At 43.7% G+C, this 19,358-nt stretch overlaps 1 protein-coding gene across 3 annotated transcripts; it reads right to left on the reverse strand.

Moving 5' to 3' along the window:
* Positions 1 to 5,404: 5,404 nt before the first annotated feature.
* On the reverse strand, positions 5,405 to 13,054 carry LOC127343925 (small ribosomal subunit protein eS1-like). Of its 3 annotated transcripts, XM_071822925.1 has the most exons (6): positions 12,610 to 13,054; positions 12,384 to 12,489; positions 11,530 to 11,750; positions 8,789 to 8,940; positions 7,025 to 7,944; positions 5,405 to 5,701 (listed from the first exon to the last, which is right to left on the reverse strand). In XM_071822925.1, the coding sequence occupies exons 1-3, from the start codon at positions 12,666 to 12,668 to the stop codon at positions 11,577 to 11,579; spliced, it is 339 nt and encodes a 112-aa protein (XP_071679026.1). In that variant the 5' UTR covers positions 12,669 to 13,054; the 3' UTR covers positions 5,405 to 5,701; positions 7,025 to 7,944; positions 8,789 to 8,940; positions 11,530 to 11,576. The 3 variants fall into 3 exon arrangements, with proteins under 3 accessions (XP_071679026.1, XP_051226107.1, XP_071679025.1); XM_051370147.2 differs by lacking the exon at positions 8,789 to 8,940 and having other exon boundaries at positions 7,025 to 7,216; XM_071822924.1 differs by having other exon boundaries at positions 7,025 to 8,940.
* Positions 13,055 to 19,358: the final 6,304 nt, after the last annotated feature.

Consider the following 19,358-nt stretch of genomic DNA (forward strand, 5'->3'; position numbering starts at 1 on the left):
AACCAAACGTAGCTGCCATGGGTTTTTATCCTACTATTGTGATGTTGGGTAGTAAAAAAGAGGCTGGCAGTCTAAGGTTATAGAGAAACGTTGTCATTAATTAAAAGTAATAAAAAAAGTTGTAAACACTTGCATGAAGGAGAAAATGAAGTTTAAAATATCAGAGCGTGGGGAATTGTGCAAGCTATTTAATACTCCCTCCAGTCCTAAATATAAGCCATATATTTTTTGGCACGGAAATTAAGGAATGCATATTTAGGAAAAATTACACCATGTTTGGCTAGGATTAACCCTAGGTAATTGCCGTGAGCTAATAGAGGACTTTGCATAAGATAAGATAAGTAAACCTAATCAAATCTCTAAAAATATTGTCCATACAAATAGGGCAATGCAATAAACCTTATATTCTGGATTTTTTCTCAAAAAACTATATGGCTTATATATAGAAACGGAGGGAGTACCAAACATGGTCATTTGGCTTCCTTTACCCGTTTCTCTAGATGGAAATAAATACGGACAACTATTGAGTTTCTTCTTCAGTTTCAGATCCTAGGCTATGTGGTGGTGGAAGGGTGGAAGTACTTAAATCTAGACTCAAAGATGGAACGCAAAGAGAGGAGAAAACATACCGCAAAGTGCACAATCCGGGCTAATTGTGTGCGTCTTCCAATCCTAATGAGCTTGTTGTACTCCAAATTGGCCATCTCGTCGAAACCCGGATTGGGTTCAAGCAATATGTCCTCGCTTTGAGATGCCGACGGGTTTAGTTGTGTACGAGCAATATGTCCTCTTGATGTGTACTTTATGTTCTTGCTCCAATTCTTTATGCCCTTCTTCTTGATTTTGTCAATGCTGCACATAGAATGTAATCTTTGTCAGTACAATGAAACAATCAAAATAACTTCAAGGTTTTTCATAAGTAATTACCCGTGAAGATGGAAAGAAGTGTCTTTGAACTTTTGCGGGGTCTCCTGATATAAGCCAAACTGTGTCATAACTCGGTGTGGTAGATGCCACTCCATGGTGTAGCAACAAATCAACATGCTGCGCAACCTCCAAAGATATGATTCGTCTAGGCACTTTGGGTTCAAACCGAATGTGATCTAGCGACCAATATTACCCGTTGTTCCATATGGCTCCCAAGTCACCTGTGCAAAAAACAATTAACTATATGGTTAGTAATATTTTTGGAACATCGAAATACGGCTAGGACAATAAGCAAATGAGCTTACATGCTCCGGGAGCATAACATCGAGTTTGTTGACATAGTGCAAGTAGTGTGTCTTCGAACTGCGGCGGCGCCGAAGCCGCCTGGCTGCTGCCTTGGCCGGCGTCTCCCCACCGGCCACTGGTGCGAGGCGGGGACGGCGATGGCTTGTACCAGTCGTCGTTGGAGGCTTCGAGGTCGATGACGGGGACGGCGGCGCCGGATGGAGGAGTCGCTGGCCGGCGGTAGCGAGCGACGTCCTCGAGGAGCCTCGTCTGCCGCTCCGCCTCCTCCTTCTCCCACTGCTCCCTCGAGGCGCATGCCTGGTCGAGTGGCATGGCGTTCTCAGCGGGGACGAGGTCCTGGAGGGACCTCGCGATGACGGCCTCGAGGATGGCGGCGTCCTCGGCGCTTTCGACCTCCTCCACCTTCACCTTTGCCAGCTTGCGCTTCCGCTCGCCGGAGGTGTCGTGTTCGCGCTTGGGGCGGAGGCGTCCTTGTGCCGTCGAGGGCTCGCGGATGACGACGCCGCCGCCGCGCGCGCGGTTGCTCGGTGGAGAAGCCGCCTCCTTTTTCACCGGCGCCAAGGATGGCGCCGACCTGGAGAGCGACCTCGACGCCGATCCGGAAGACGACGAGCTGGCAGCCATGTGCCGTGGCTGCCAGCTGTTTCCCCGGCGGCGGCTGGCCGATGCCCTCGATGGAGGGGGCATCGTCAGCACCGGGAAGTTGCCGCCCTCGATGTGCTCGATGACGTTCTCCAGCGTCCTATTCGGCGCGCTCCACCAACGTCAGCGACCCGCGGCGTTGTTGCGCGGAGGCGGAGGCGGCGGGCCGTCGTAGGCCGCCAGCTCCCGCTCCCACCGCCGGAGGAAGAACGAGTTCCACCTCGTGTAGTTGTCGGGGTGGTGGCGCGGGTCGACGCGCTCTTCGTCCGTCATCATCATCCGAGCCTCCTCGATGGCGACGTCGAGGGCGTGGCCCCAGGGCGGCGGCGGGATTGGTACGCCGCCAACACTTAGCCGCCACCCGCCGCCGGTAGGCCTCGTGTCCGGCGGGCAGGGGTACCCCGCCTGGTGGAGGAGGTGCCCCTCCCACGCGTGGAGCGACCGGCGGGGGAAGCCGTTGTTGGCTGCGCCGTCTTCGTCGTTGAACACCATGGATCGGGAGAGTGAAGGGAGAGTGGAGCGGGGATACGCGTCGCGGCGAGTGGAGCGGGGTATATAGGCGCGGCTGGTGCCGGCGATTAAACGACGCGTGGAATGCGACGCGTCCGCGACGAGCTGACCGGACCGGTCGGGTCCACCTCTGCGGCGAAGACGAAGCGAAAAGCGCGGGAGAAATGTCTCGGCGTTTCGCGCGCTTTCGCTTCGTCCGGAGTCCCCGAGCGCTCCCCGGTAGGCCGGGGTTGGCGTGGGCTCGCCGGATGGATGAAAGCCCAAATCCGGCGAAAAACGAGAAACCGGGGGCTGGGCCATTTTTCACCATCCGCATGAAAAAATGGCACGCCAGGAGTCTGGTCGGAAGACGAGTGGAGATGCTCTAAACAACTTAGTTTAGCGCATCCATGATACACTCCATATCAGGCTCCGCCACTACCTACTTTTGCCCATCGCTTCAACCAAGCCATGTAGAGTGATGCCCATCCATCATCATCTCCACGCATAACCGCATGGACAAATCGTTGACCGAAGGACTTGAGATGCGGAAGGGATGCGGAGGCCTTAATTGAAGATTTAGGGATGGAAGTTCTATGAAACCGATTCTTTTTTTTCTTCGAAAAGGGAAAAATCGCTCCAGCTTCTGCATCCAAAGAATGCACACGACTTTTTACTAGATTATTCGCAAACCTTACAAGAAGTAATACAAAAAAAATCAACCTCGAAGCCACCTCACTAGACCTACAGTGCGATGAAAGGGGTGACAATACACCTACTGACATCATCCAAAAACCAAATGTCTTCCCAAACCGCGGTGAGAAGCACATCCAGTTAAGCAGACTCTCCACGCACGACAACGCACACGCCACAGAAGTTGCTACCGCCGTCTTCCTCGACTCCATCTTCAAGAGAGATCATCGTATTAACCTTGCATAACCTGTCGTCGATGCCACCATGACGCCAGACGGCTCCACCATCCTGCACGCATACATCATCCCGCATCTGTCGTCGATACCCTGCAGCACCATGCCACCGAGCCTCGGCGCCAACAATGTGGTAGATGAATACCACTTCACCGACATCCGCCAACATCCAGCAGCTGCTCCAAAAATGATGCCCCAGGAGGTAGAACGACGCAGGGCGCGTCGCCATCGTCCGATCGGGGAGACCCAGATCTAGGGTTTCCCCCGGAGCAGCGTGAGAGTGTAGATGCAGGCCGCGACAACGATGCCTTCAAAAAGGTTACGACGTGTAGCGCCGCCATCGCCTGCCAAGACCGGAGGGAGAGGAAACCAGGCCCAACCCCTGGCCGGAGATTGGGAAGATTGGATCCCGCCGCCGCCTCTCACGAGCGACGATGGAAAAAAACGGTTCGCTTTTGCTGTGACTCAACCGAGCACCGGCTCTCCTCTTTGCTGGCATCACCAGCATGACACCAGGTCGACACGTCTTCCGGAATGCTGACGAAGATGGTGATGTGGCCGATTGGGCGGCCAGAGGGCACGACGAGGATGCCAATTGTGGACGGCGGCGCGCTGCAGGCCGATGGAGGGGAAGCATGTGTTGTCGTCGGTCCTTAATCTGGACTGGCACATTAGAGCAGCCGAACAACAAACCAGCCACCCCAGTTCGTTTCAACAGTATAAGAAAGACCTGCACCATCGAGCTAGTGAGTTCCAGGCACGTGCACTCGTTCCAGTCATCTGCAGGCGGCCGCAGAGGCAGCATCGGTGGCCGCCGAGCGTTTCCAACCGGGAGTACCTAGCCGATTCATCAATGTGCACCATCATCGGGAGCAGGTTCAACGACCAGGCCATCTTCATTACGTTGTTCAACCGTGAGCCAAGATGGTTGCCAACATGAGATTTCCGGATATCTACCCGTCGTCGTCTTGCCTTGGCTCCTTCATGGACTCTTTCATCAATGGCACCGCCAAGCGGCCATCACGTCCATGCACTCTTTCATCCAGGATCACCAAGAGGATTGAGCCACTGTCGATGACAAACAAGACCTGTTGGATGTTCTACTCAGGATCTAGCGGAAAGGCGACTTGCAATTATCCATGTTCACCGAAAAGAGATGAAGCCGTGCTGCCTTGCAGTCGGGAGCGAGAGCCAACCTCAGGCTATCGCTGCCGCCGTTGTGATCGTGGAGGCTTATCCCAGGCAGAGCCGAGGCGAGCGAGACTCACGCCTGGAGCGCTTTTGCTGGCGCCCTCGACGGGATTCTCCGGCAGCGACGCACGAAGAATAAGTTGCGTCTCTAAAGTCGCCGCCATGATGCGCGGTTCGGCTCGTTGCGTCAGCTCTAATATTGATCGGTGCTTCCGTTGATTGGACTATAGGGAATCACCTGTTTTGTAAATCAACCGGATATGGATTCGTAGTTTCCTACGGAGTATTTATATACGGCAGTTGCCGAACTCTTTACTTTCTCAATGGGACACACTACTGTACGGTCTATGTTTAGGGGCACTTCAAAGTGCCCCAATAGGTAGCCAAAGTGCCCCTAATTACTTTCAGGGGCACTATGAAAAGTGCCCCGGATGCTTGTGTCCCTAAATGTATTTGGGGCACTTTGAATGAAATGCCCCAAATACATTTAGTGGCAGTTTGAAAAGTGCCTCTAAAGATTTTTAGGGGCAGTTTGAAAAGTGCTTCTAAAGGTTTTTTGGGGCAGTTTGAAAAGTGCCTCTAAAGATTTTTAGGGGCAGTTTGAAAAGTGCCTCTAAAGGTTTTTAGGGGCAGTTTAAATTTTGCCTCTAAAGATTTTTAGGGGCAGTTTGAGATTTGCCTCTAAAGGTTAGGGGCAGTTTGAGATTTGCCTCTAAAGATTTTTAGGGGCACTTTGAGATTTGCCTTTAAAGGTTTATAGGGGCAGTTTGAGATTTGCCTCAAAAGGTCTTTAGGGTCAGTTTCAGAACTGCCCAAAAAAGCTTTTAGGGGCACTTTGAGATATGCCCCAAAACACAATCAGAGACAACTTTAAGAATTGCCCAAAATACAATTAGAGGCAAATATAGGAAAATTCTTCAATATAACAATAAAGGCAAATATAAACAACAATGTATGCACATAATCCAAATGTACAAATGTACCAGAAAAGTATTCAACCCTGTAATACATATACATAATCCAGAATTCTATATATCACATCATAACAAATCCTACTACATGTAACTTCACAGCATTCCAAATATCAGGTTTCAACTAAAACTTGAAGTAAAAACTGCAACCTTCCAATCATGACATAAACAATGCCATCGGTAAGGCCTATAGCGAACTGAATTGCTTCCGGAATATGTGCCACGACCACAACAGGATGAACATTTGAACTAGAAAAGAAACAACAAATCAGTAGTTTACTCAAAATGCAGTAAATCCAAATTTTTATTGGCAAATACATGACTTGCATATTATAAGAACATATTTTACAAAAAAAAAAAACTTGTGACTGGTCAAAACAGATTTCAAGTACTGAAGGATGATTCCAATAATATATAGATAATCATCTGACACAAGATGTTATTGGTCTAATGTGTGCACAAACAATTATTCAGATTATTTAACATTTGAGGTTTATGTAGAGTGATATCTTGCACTACGAAAATGAATGTGACATTCATTAAGATGGATCTTTCGAGCCAGTGGCTCAGCCGCTACTTTTAACTTTGACAGCAGCGGCTACATGAACATACTAGATCATGATGGCACACGTTGTTCCGCCTGTCTATTTTACGATAGTTGTTTTCTTATCATGTTTGAAATCATGAAAATAAAATGTGCATAAGCTTGTACATACATTAGTAAGTATAATAGAAGTGAGAAACAATTGTTTATTTAACCAAGATAAACTTATAGCGCATATAGCTGGGTAGATACAACACTATTTGTTAGATGCAACAATGACCATCTCCGAGGACCACATATGTTGAGGACCGTCTTGTTCTAAACGTGTGGATAAATTTATCAAAAATCTGACACAAAATCAACACTAAGTGGAAACTTTCAAACCATTTAGTAGCGGTCATATCCGCTTTGTGTTGATACCAAGTATGTTTGATAGTTCAAAGAAACAATATGTAACTTTAATGGTTTTTCTAATATACGCAACAATTTAATAACAGAAATTCTTGCAAATATGATTACTGACCAGATGGTCTATATATATCCTAGATAACACACTTAAGTACACCGGGCCAACGAAAAAAACTAAATTTAAACAAAAGTTATTTTCCTAGATGAAGTTGCCATAGAGAAGTAAAGGGCATCCTTGAAGCCAAAATCTGTGGGCATTTTTTTTTGGTCCAGTTGTCTCACCATTTACGAAACCAGGCGAAAGGAGATACAGTGAATGTGTCTTGCACATGAGATCACCAGCAGATGTTGCTCGATGGATATCATGTACTTAAAATCTAAAGTATTTTGCACAAATCATTACCCCTAATTGGATTGAACTACTGAAGACATAAGAGACATTGACTCCTTGACCTTCTATTTACATGTGTATCTTTACTTACGGGTCTCAACTAATATGCTAGAGCGCTTAGTGTTAATGAAGCATTGGCAGTACCATCTTGCAGCAGGCAACAACTCGTAATATGGAAGTCATGCAAGATTTGGACGTTGGGAAAGCAAAATGGCAGAGGCGTGCATACCTTCATCATACGACTTTTACATCAAAATCGAGAGGTAGGCAACACCCACCCTCTGCCCATATATATATCAGGCAACATGACTGCAGCTAATTACTCCAATGACACGCCTGCTGTTCTTGTGCCTCAATAGTGTAAATTTGTCATATAAAATCAGGATAAACTCTTTCCCCAAAAATCTACATTATATGGTACCTACAAACAGAAGAACCGCAAGGAAACAAAGGTTAATTCCAAAGTCCAGATCCATAATCACATTATGGAAAAAGGATAACCATAAATAGAAGATCATATCAATAATATATTATACTCTTTACATCATTCGACAATTGATGGTTGAAGTGCATAATGATTTTCTGATCATAAATAAAAGGGCGAGCAAATGTTGTTTGGTAGAGAAATAAAATGTAACATGAGGTATATCTGACAACCTTCTACCAATATTTGCAGAATGAACACTACCGTTTTTTGCTGCAATATGAAAATACAAAACCACATTGCAAACTCGGTAACCACCACAATTTATAAGCTACATAAATCAATAGTAGAATATATGGATGGGAATAACCATTATCTACTATAATATCTACGCACAATGATGCTACTGGTGTTTCCAAAAATGAACCTGCTACTTCTGGATAACTTGATATGATGCTACATAGTAATTTATGTTTAATAAAAGTTCCCGCTTTGATTGTTCGATATGAATAATAACTTGAAATCCAACTCAAACCTATAATGACAAAGTGATCTGATTCTGCACAAACACTGGATATTATTTGTATGAAATTTTAACCACACCAAGATTTAGTGCCAATTAGTAGTAAGACATTCACTGTGGGAACAGCCGGCCAAGAGAAGACTGCAGAGACGGCGGCACCAGAAACGATTCCAGCGAGCCGGGGCATGATCTCGAAGATGAACTGAGTTTTGACTGTGGCTGTCAGCATGGTTTTAAAGGCGGCCAGGCGTCCCAAGGCGATGGGGGTGCGCCTGGACGCATAGGCGCTCAAGGCGCGTTGCAAGGCGACGCCTTCGGTCGAAGGCTCGAAGCGAAGCGAAGGACACGGCTCCGGCCCAGTATACTCAAAGGCAAAAAAAGAATTATCCCCGGCCCAACCGGCCCAACGGGATGGGGCTGGACGAGCAAGGACACAGCTCAACCTCGACCTCTCTGTCCCCCACCGAGAGAAGAGGAGGCCATCCGAGATGGGGCAAGGAGGAGGAGGAGGAGGCCGGGCGGAGAGGCAGCCACCGCGGCGCCCGGACGCGCTCGCCGGCTGTGCTGCAGACTCCTAGGACGCCGGCGTCCGTGAAGGGGAGGGTGCTGGCCGGAGAAGGGGAGGCCGGCGGAGGAGGATGGAGGACGAGATCTCTCTCAATCGATTCGATTCTTGATTGGTCTGTTCCCCTCTCTCTCTCCCCTCTGTTTCCCCTCTCTCTGGCCCCCAATTTCTCGCCAATTTCTGAGTTCTCGCCATGGTTCCCGCTCGCCTCCTTTGCTTCCGCTTGACTTGTCCATGGCGTCCAAAATGGGCCAGAGCGACGCTTTCCCCGCCTAAGCGACGACTTGGACGCCTCAAAGGGCGAATCTGGACGCCTTAGACAAGATCCTAAGGCGAGCACGACGCCTTGCCATCTCCGGGCGCTCGGACGCTTAAGCGTCGCTTAGGCGACGCCTAGGCGACGCCTTTAAAACCATGGCTGTCAGTGAGGAAGATACATGCCAAATACTTTAAGATGATTTCATGTGGACAATAAATTTACCTCCATCCAAGAAACAGGAAAATGCAGCTTGTAATTTAATCAATAGGAAGCACATCTAATTAATTGTTCTTATAGTAACTTCTCCAAATTTCAAACACAATTAGATGATCATGGCTCGGAACCCATCTTTTTGTTATGCCTGAGTGATGTAGATGTAATCAAGACAGAGCAGAGTAGATTTTAAGATGTAGTCCAACCATCCAAGGTAACATCGTGAAAACAAAAATAAATTACACAATAAGATGATCAGATCTAAAAGTAGACACCAGAATTCCAATGCCGAATGATCAAGGCCGTTTAGTGAGCGTATCGGATGGTTTAGGATGCCTAAACGCTGTGGAGGCTCCTAGGTGGAGCAGTTTTACTGTTAACTAATAAAAGGTCTTAAGAACAAGAGCTGCAAGGGTCCATAGCTATAGGTAACCAATTTAAGAGACGATGATATTGCATGAAGCATGAACTACTCCAGCCTAGTTAATTCTTAGTATGACCACAAAGCACCTAACTTGCAAAGCTCAGAGCAGAGCACATTTGACATCTTTTCTATACAAAACTCAGTAATGTAGCAGAAAGGCATGCATCGTAGTTTATGATTTAAAATATATCCACACCAGCATATACAGGGGAAAAAATCCAAACAAGCACATTACGCATACCATGCATCAGCTAGTTGATACTCCCTCCGTTCCTTTTTAATTGACTCGGATTCAGTACAAACTTGTACTAAATTCGAGTCAATTAAAAAAGAACAGAGGGAGTACATGTCTAAGGACCAACATAAATGAGCAAAACAGTTGATTTCAGGTGAGGAGTATGACAATGTCTCTGATTCGCAAGATTCAGTGGTGTCAACTTGTCTGACAATAACTCACACGAGATTCTACAACTACATAAAAGATATGAATTAAGGAGGCACTCCAATCTATACACTAGTGGAAAACAGGGCTATAGGCCCGGTTCATTTGGGCCTTTAGTCCCGGTTTCCAAACGGGGACCAATTAGGCGGGACTAAAGGTCCCCCCTTTAGTCCCGGTTGTAAAACAAACCGGGACTAAAGGTCCCGCCACGTGGGCTGCTGGCGCGCGTCGAGAAAAAAACCCTTTAGTCCCGGTTTGTAACACGAACGGGACTAAAGGTTATTTCGTTATTTTTTTTATCTATTTGGTTCCCAATTATTTTTCGCTCCTCTTTTTTTTCCTATTTTTTCAGAATTTCTAGTATTTCAGTTATTTAACTAGTTTAGTTTCTAACTCCACTTAATCTCTAACTACCCTTAATCTCTAGTCAAATTACTTACTTGTGGTCCAACTTCCCGCTCGGTCACCCATCCTCCCACTACTCCAGCACTAGCACGCTTAACTTCCAAGTTCCTTTCCCATCCCGCTTCCAAGTGCTTCGCGCGCATGTTGTGATACTAGTATCATATCAATCCTATTAACATGTTGGTCGATGTCACACTTATTTATTATTCGAATTCCAAATAATTATTTTAATAAACAAAACTAATAACGTACATGTTGTGGTAATGGTATTATAATTATAATTTTTTAAATTTGTATTATAATTGTTTTTTTAATTTATTATTTTTTAATATTTTTTTGCCAAACTTGAAAATTTGAAAATCTAAAAAATTGGCTAACTTTATGGTTAAGTAATAGTAATCTTTATGCATGATGTAATTATTATTTTAAAAAAATTTAAAAAATAAAATTCCGAATTTCTGGCAAAAACTAAAATCTTCCTGCTTTCATATTTTCATTTGGAATTTTGAGAATCTAAAAATTGGCTAACCGGGTAAACCCTGGTGAATTCGGATGTAACTTTTTCCCAGGATTTTTTTGATATATTATACGTTTTTTTTCGACGTCGTACGCAAAAGTTATTGCGGTTTTACCATTTTTCAAAACATTTTTGCAAAATAAGTGAAAATTTAAATTTGTTAATTTTCCCTAATAGTAGGTTGCATAACATACAAGAATCCGAAAACATTTTATTTTTTGAATTTTGTATCATTTTCTTTTCTATTTTACAGTGTTAAAAAAGGCGATCCGGGGGGGGGGGGGTGGAGGTGCATGGGGAAGCAAAAAACCCTTTAGTCCCGGTTCGTAATACGAACCGGGACTAAAGGGTAGACCTTTAGTCCCGGTTGGTAATACGAACCGGGACTAAAGGGTTTTGCCCCATAGACCACCCTTTAGTCCCGGTTGGTATTACCAACCGGGACTAAAGGGTCCAAACGAACCGGGACTAAAGGGTTTTCATGATGAACCGGGACCAATACCCCCTATTGGTCCCGGTTTGGTTTAAAACGGGGACTAAAGGGTGGGACGAAAGGCCTCTTTTCCACTAGTGATAGTTCAACAACAAATTCTCACATTACCGACACCCTTTAAGAAAAAAAGAGAATAAAAACACAATGGTCAGTATGTCACCTCTAGATTCAGAGTTCGTAGCAACTAAAACAATTGCGCTACATATTTTGATAGGGTGAAACTGAATTCAATGTATGGTTCACGAGGCATTAACATGATTATTATCACTGTTAAGTAAAATGTAGAACAGAGAACAAGTTTTCTTGCCATTTTTAAGCTATCAAAAAGTTTCTCAGCAAAATGTACGATAGAAGTAATGAACATAAGAGAGTTAATTTATTCCAGGATCTAAGAGGAAGCGATATATAAAAAAAAAAAAAAACTGGCTCCCTAATCAGCAAGCCAAAAAGATAGAGTAGGATAACTCACATGCTTGTCGATGCATTTCCAGTTATTGAAAGATCAGGACAATGCTTCTAGCAGAACTCATCATCAACCCTTTCAAACAATACCCAGAAGTTCGTAAGGACATTCATCCCCTGGACATCCTCAGCACGGAGTCTGATCTTCCTGTAAGCCTGGTCCTCATCGTTGTTAAGATCAGCTAGGGACACTTCAAAAACCCTGTGCTTGAGACCCTCAGAGGCAATCTGAAACGAAGATTAAAGGATTAGCAATAAGCTATTACTGTTGGGATTACTAAACCAGAGATCTTAGATGTACATTCAAAAGATAAATCCATGACAACAGATCTAGCCACAACATATTACTATCTCGATAAAATATGCATACAATCTTTCGAGTGATGATCAATCAAAACACCACAACAGACTCATGTTTACTCCTATTAGAGAACTGGTTGCTAGTGTACATAATAAAAATAACTAATAAACTATTATAACCAAAATTGGGCAAGTGTGAACCAATAAGCATGGTCTGATTAAACATAGTTTGGGCTGCATGAATGCAAAACATAGCGTTGTGACATTGGCTAGACGGACCAACACAGATAACTGCATACAATAGTCAATAGAGCTCAGCAAATTCTTGATAATACAAGTACGTATAAATCTACACATGTACGAAAACTGCAGACACCTAAAACATGTGTACTAGGTTCGAAATAGACAGCCTGGTAGCATGCACTACATGTCGAAAGACGAAATCGCAATTCACAAATCATAGGCGAGCACGCAAACGACTATGCAGCTAATACTTGAAACGGACCGCATCAATGTCCAGCAAATACCGCGCGCGCAGACGCAAGGAGGGGGAGAGCATACCTTGGTACCCTGTGTCCTGGACACGAGAGTTTTCCCAATGTTCCGCTGGCTGAAAATCAGCAGCACCTTGATGTCGTACCACTGCTTCTTGGTGAACGGGTCGACGCTGCAAAATCAAAGAAGACACACAAGAAACTGCATTAGCGGACGACGAAGAGAAGAACAGCGGGAACATATCCTAGATCGAGGTAGTGCAGAGAACGAGCGGGGCGGGGGAGGCACTCACGCCTTCTTCTTAGAACCCTTCCTCCCCTTGGATATCCTCTTGTTCTTCCCGACCGCCATGGTTGCCGCTGGCTCGTGGAGTGGCGGCGCTGCGGCGTCTGGTGGCTAGAGCGTCGGGGATACTTGAGCGTCGGAGCCACGCCAGGGAGCGCCGGGCGTGAGCAGGACCAGGGCGGCGCGCGCGCGTAGGGCGGCATCGAGGCGGCGGGTGAGGGCAAAGCCTCACCGGGCAGCAGAAGCGACCATCGGCAGCGCGGGGGTTGGCCGGCGATGGCCAAACCGACCAGCGACCGCTAGGGTTTCTAGGTTTGGGGGCGGACGAGGTAGAGCTGGAAAACCAAATCGAGTTGGGGAAGGATACAGAGCTCATCGAGGCGGACGAAAGCCCCATCTCGCCGGCGTTGTAGAGGGCCGGAGGCGGCCAGGAGAGAGCGGCGGCGCGGCCAGGCCATGGCGGCGCGTGCGTGAGAACGAGAGGAGGAGAGGGCGACGATACTCGGGGTTGACCCGACCGAGCCGGACCGACTCGGTCGGACCAGGTTGGGCCGGGCCTGGTTGCCAGGCCATTGGGCCAGCCCAACATACCATTCGGTCTATTTTTTTTAGGAAAAACCTTTTAAACATTTATAAGTTGTTTAAAAAAACACAACCAATAAATAAAAGTGAGTATCAGAAAATGAACTCTATAATAAAAATAATAGAAAACAAATACTTTAAAATCAAAAGAATAATAATATGAATTTTCCTCTAAATTTTAGAAGACCAATTTTAAATCTTAAACTATTAAGACCTAAATACTAAAAATATAATTTTCTTGTTTCTATTTTTCACATCAAGAAAGTAAATATTGCTTTGTGATAAAATTTCATATAATACAACAATTGTTTCTTTGTGGTTATGTTTAATCATATGAAAACCCTAATTGATCATTACTTCTACATATAATTTCAAAACCTAGAAAAGAATTAAAAGATATACCCTTATTTCAACTACTATTTAAAACCCTAAATTGCATTTACCTTATTTATCATTTATTTTAAATGATAAAAAATAATATAAATGCCTGACTCAATAATAACTTGAACTAAGGATTTACTAAATTCAATTTGCTCATCAATTTATTATATGACAAATTGGAAATCCTAATTCCATAATTCCAAATGCAACCCTAATTATATTAGGAATAAAACCCTGATACGTCCAAAACGTATCTACTTTCCCGAACACTTTTACTATTGTTTTGCCTCTAATTTGTGTATTTTGGATGCAACTAACACGGACTAACGCTGTTTTCAGCAGAACTGCTCTGGTGTCTCGTTTTTGTGCAGAAATCCAACTTTCAGGAAAATCATCGGAATTTATGCAGAAGGCCCTATTTTCCCAGAACACTGACGAAGCCAGAAGGACAAGTCGGGAGGAGGCCCGAGGGCCCCACACCCTAGGGCGGCCCGGCCCAGGAGGGGGGCGCGCGGTCCTAGTGTGTCGCCCCCTCGGCTGGCCCCCGACGCCCTCCTTCGGACTACTTATTGCCTTCGACCTAAAAACGCACGGGAAGAAGTCGAAGTCGCCAGAAAGCCTCCAGAACGCCGCCACATCGCGAAACTCTGTCTCGGGAGCCAGAAGTCTCCGTTCTGGCACTCCGCCGGGACGGGGAATTGGAGGAGATCATCGCCGCCATCACCACTGACGCCTCTCCATCAACTAGCAATGTTTCCCCCATCCATGTGTGAGTAATTCCCCCGCTGTAGGCCGAAGGGGATGGTAGGGATTGGATGAGAATGGTCATGTAATAGCATTAGATTGTTAGGGCATAGTGCCTAGTGTCCGTAATTGGTACTTTGATGATATTGTTGCAAATTGTTATGCTTAATGCTTGTCACTAGGGCCCGAGTGCCATGATCTCGGATCTGAACATGTTATTGTTTCATCGTGATATTTATTGTTTATGATCTTACCTGCAAGTTGTATACACATGTCGCTGTCCGGAACCAATGGCCCCGAAGTGACAGAAATCGGGACAACCGGAGGGGATGGTAGTGACGTGAGGATCACATGTGTTCACGGAGTGTTAATGCTTTGCTCCGGTACTCTATTAAAAGGAGTACCTTAATATCCAGTAGATTCCCTTGAGGCCCGGCTGCCACCAGCTGGTAGGACAAAAGTTGTTGTGCAAGTTTCTCATTGCGAGCACGTACGACTATAATTGGAACACATGCCTATTGATTGCTTTGTACTCTGTGATAAGTCAACATGTTTCACCACCGCAAGCTTCACTTGCTGGTACTTCTGCTGAATCTGAAAACTCTCATAATATTGATAATATTTCTGCTGTGCTTTATGATAGTGGTTCATTGGGATCTTTTCTAGATGCTACAATTGCTAGGTCTATAAAACTGAAAATACTGAAACTCCTGATGTTACTACACCTGTTAATTCACCTGAACTTGATTATTCTAGTGATGATCCTGATGAAGATTATGTGGAGCTTAATGATGATTTTATTAATAGATGCAATGCTACTACTGAGGCAAGAAAAATTAAAAAGTTTCTCGCACAATATACTGTTAGACATAAGTTATCTCCTGATCCTGAATTTGCCACATCTCCTATATGCATTAAGGATAAAGATTATGATTTTTCTCTTGATCTATCTCATATAGCTATTGTAGAGAAAACACCCTTTTGTGGTACTGAAAAAGAAAGTGCTGTAGAACACATGATTGAACTTTCTTCTATGAGTAGCTTGTTTTCTGATGATGTCAAGATGCGTACTTACTTTGTCGCTAAAAATTTTCCTTTCTCATTAAAGGATGATGCTAAAACTTGGTATAATAATTTGCCTCCTGGTTCTATTAAAAGTCCAACTGAGCTGCGTGATGTTTTCTTTCGAAAATACTTTCCTGCTAGTGCTCAACATATTGCTTTACAGAAAATTTATAGATTTGACCAGGGAGATGAAGAGAAATTGCCTGAGGCTTGGACAAGATTTTGTTCTCTTATCAGAGCTCGACCTGGACATGATTTAGAAAAGAATGATCTACTTGATATATTTTATAGTGGACTAACCATTGAATCTAGAGCATATTTGGATAGTTGTGCTGGTTGTGTTTTCAGGAAAAGAACTCCGGACGAAGCTGAAGAATTATTGGCTAGAATAAGCCGGAATCATGATGATTGGAATATACCTGAACCAACTCCAACGCCAATATTGAAGAAGAGGGGTTTAATTGAATTGAATGATGAAGATATGAGGGAAGCTAAGAAGTCTCTCAAGGAGAAAGGTATTAAATCCGAAGATGTGAAGAATCTACCTCCCATAGAAGATATATGTGAGATAATTCCCCCTTCATCCATGATCGAGGTAAACTCCCTTCAACGCTTTACTAGGGAAGATATTCCGTATTCAAAACCTCCTGCTCAATGCTTAGATGAGTTTGATAATTATATTGTTAAGCAAGAAAATTTTAATATGAGAGTAGAGAATCATCTAATGGAAAATTCTCAAGCTATTAGCAATTTGCATGATATTGTGGAGAGAACCTCCAATGATGTTAAGATGCTTGTTAAACATTTTCAAATGGTTCAAACTCAAATTGATCAACTCACTAAAGTGCAAAATGATTTACTAAAAAATAATTCTAAAGAGAAACATGCTTATGAAGTAACAACTAGAGGTGGTGCCTCTACCCAGGATCCTCTATATCCTGAAGGGCATCCCAAAAGAATTGAACAAGATTCTCAACGAATTGAACCTAGTGCTCCTTCTAAGAAAAAGAAGAAGAAACATAAAAAGGTTGTAGAATCCTCTGAACCTGTTAATGATCCTAATAGTATTTCTATTTCTGATGCTGAAACTGAAAGTGGTAATGAACATGATAATGGTAATGATAATGATAAGAATGATGCTTCTGATAAAGAAGAAGTTGAAGATGAACCTGAAAAGCATGCTAAAAATAAAAAGTATACTAAAGAAGATTTTATTGCTAAGAAACATGGTAATGAAAGAGAACCTTGGGTGCAAAAGCAAATGCCTTTTCCTGCTAAGAAACTAAAATCAAAGGAAGAAGAACACTATAATAAATTTTGTGATTGGATGAAACCTTTATTCTTGCAAATCCCTTTGACCGATGCTATTAAATTGCCTCCTTATTCAAAGTATATGAAAGATATTGTTACTAACAAAAGGAAAATCCCCAATGAGGAAATTTCCACCATGCTTGCTAATTACTCTTTCAATGGCAAAGTTCCAAAGAAGTTGGGCGACCCAGGTATACCTACTATTCCTTGATCTATTAAGAATAATTATGTTAAAACTGCTCTATGTGACTTGGGAGCCGGTGTTAGTGTTATGCCTTTTTCTCTTTATAAGAGACTTTATTTAGATAAGTTGATACCTACTGATATATCTTTGCAAATGGCTGATAAATCTACTGCTATTCCTGTTGGTATATGTGAGGATGTTCCTGTTCAAGTTACTACTAACTGCTTGATATTAACTGATTTTGTTGTGTTGGAAATGCCTGAAGATGATAATATGTCTATTATTCTTGGGAGACCTTTTCTTAACACCGCAGGGGCTGTTATTGATTGCAACAAAGGGAAGGTTACTTTCAATGTTGATGATAAGGAACATACCGTTTATTTTCCCAAGAGGATTGAGAAAGCATGTGGAGTTAATACTATCTCTAATGTGAGAACTATCAAAGTTGGAACTATTGATTGTCCTATATATGAGCCTAAATAAGAATATCAAACTCTTATGATTGGATCCATATCAATACAATACAAGGTAACATGATTGATTTGAGGTTTATTTCTTCATATGTTATGTAAAATTTATTTGGTGGCAAGACTTGATCAACCTTGTTAACAAATACTTTTTATATGCATAGAGGGGGTAAACAACATCTCTTTCTTCCTCCACTTGTTTTACTTGCTGTAGCACCTTTGATTTGCAAAGTTCCTTAGTTAATTAGAGATTTCAAAAAATTTCCTGTCCAGTAATAATAAACTTAATACCCAGAAATGTGCATTTTCAAAGTTTTCAAAAATTTACAAAAATTATACCGTTGTTCCTATTTTTCGAAGAGGCACCTGGGAGCACCTGGGGATGACCAGTGGGGCACCCCAGGGGGCCACCCCACCAGCCGGCGCAGCCAAGGAGGGGGGCGCGCCACCCTGTGGTGTGGGCCCCTCCTTGCCCCACTACTTCATCTCTTTCTCCCAGAATCTTCTCTCTCCCGAAAAAACTCGAACCAGCTTTCTCTTACTCGCGTTTTTGCTCAAGAGCTCAGGATTTTTCGATCTCTTTGCTCAGCCCAGATTTCTTGCTGAAATTTGGCACATTTGCTCCTTGGTATGTTACTCCTCCAATGATCCAAGTAGAATTTTGTTTGGTTGAGTATATCTCAAATATTTTGCTGCTGTAGGTAACATGTTTAGTGAGCTTGCATGCTTGTTCTATGATGTAAAAATTAGTTTTGATGCATGATTAGTACTCTAGCAAGTTCCTATAGTAGTTCCCCTTAATTATATGTCACCAAATCAAATTTTATAATGATTGTTGAAAAATTTCAGAAAATGGAGTGGAAGAGATATCAACTGAACCAACAAGAATTGAAGGTGCAACAAGTCATGAGAGTGAACCGCGAAGAGGGAGTATACCCCTCTTACTACCCGTGCACAGATTTCATGAGAAGTGCGGGAATACTGGAAGATGTTCATAATCTAATTTCTCGTGCAGGGTTGGGTAATTTTGTTGATGATGAACCATGCCAATATGCCAAACTGACTATGTCTGTAGTGCAGGACTTTGAATTCAATTGGTCTCAATCTAACCCCATGGTTCGGTACAAAATCTATAACAAAATTGTCAACTTGCCTTTCAATGATTTTTGTGCAGCCATTAGAGTACCGCAATGGGGATCGTGCGAGAAGATGAGGGGATCGCCACAAGAGCTGTTAAATCTCTACAAGATGATTTGTCATGGAAGAAGCTTCTCAGAGGATAGCGGTAAAATTAGTAGCATTCAACTCCCAGCTATACGCTATTTTGCCTACTTCATTACCAAGTGCGTTCTTGCTAGAAAGAATGGTAGTAAGCTATCTATTCAGGATTTAGCCTTTCTAGCTGCTGCGTTACGAGGTGACAGGACTTATAATTTGGGAGCTTTGATAGCATATAGACTTGCTACTAACCGTGAGAAGGGAGGAATTTGTGGAGGTCTCATCGCCTCTCGTTTATTAGCTATGCATGGTGTAGAACCTCACCATCTTGATATTCCGCTCTCCGTAGAGAAACTTGACATAGCCTCCATGATTAAACATGAATTTGTTTCTGATTCATCTAACTTGAGTAACCTGTTGTACAAGATGACTTTTTATACGAAAACTTGGAGATTAACTAAGAAAACTGAAAAACTAGTAAAATTGCCTGCGCCTATTCTATTTAACCTTGATTCCAGGAATGATTGGTCAGTCACAGAAGGTGCGCTGAGTGCACACATAGAAGGAGGAGGCCACCATGCAAGAGACAACACGGAGGCCGAGGAACACCTCGACTCATCATCCGATGCAGCAAGTTCCTCGCATCAACATATTGGGCATGTGGAGCCTCCACGCTTTTCTTCTGCACAGGAACCTTACTATGACTACGCCATGCATTATCCACCGGCGAGGAACAGTGATCCTCGCTGGGGTTGAACTCCACTTAGGCCAAAAGCCTAAGCTTGGGGGGAGGTATACCGGCAT

This window comes from Lolium perenne, chromosome 6 (assembly GCF_019359855.2).
Source record: "Lolium perenne isolate Kyuss_39 chromosome 6, Kyuss_2.0, whole genome shotgun sequence".
Lineage (NCBI taxonomy): Eukaryota > Viridiplantae > Streptophyta > Magnoliopsida > Poales > Poaceae > Lolium > Lolium perenne.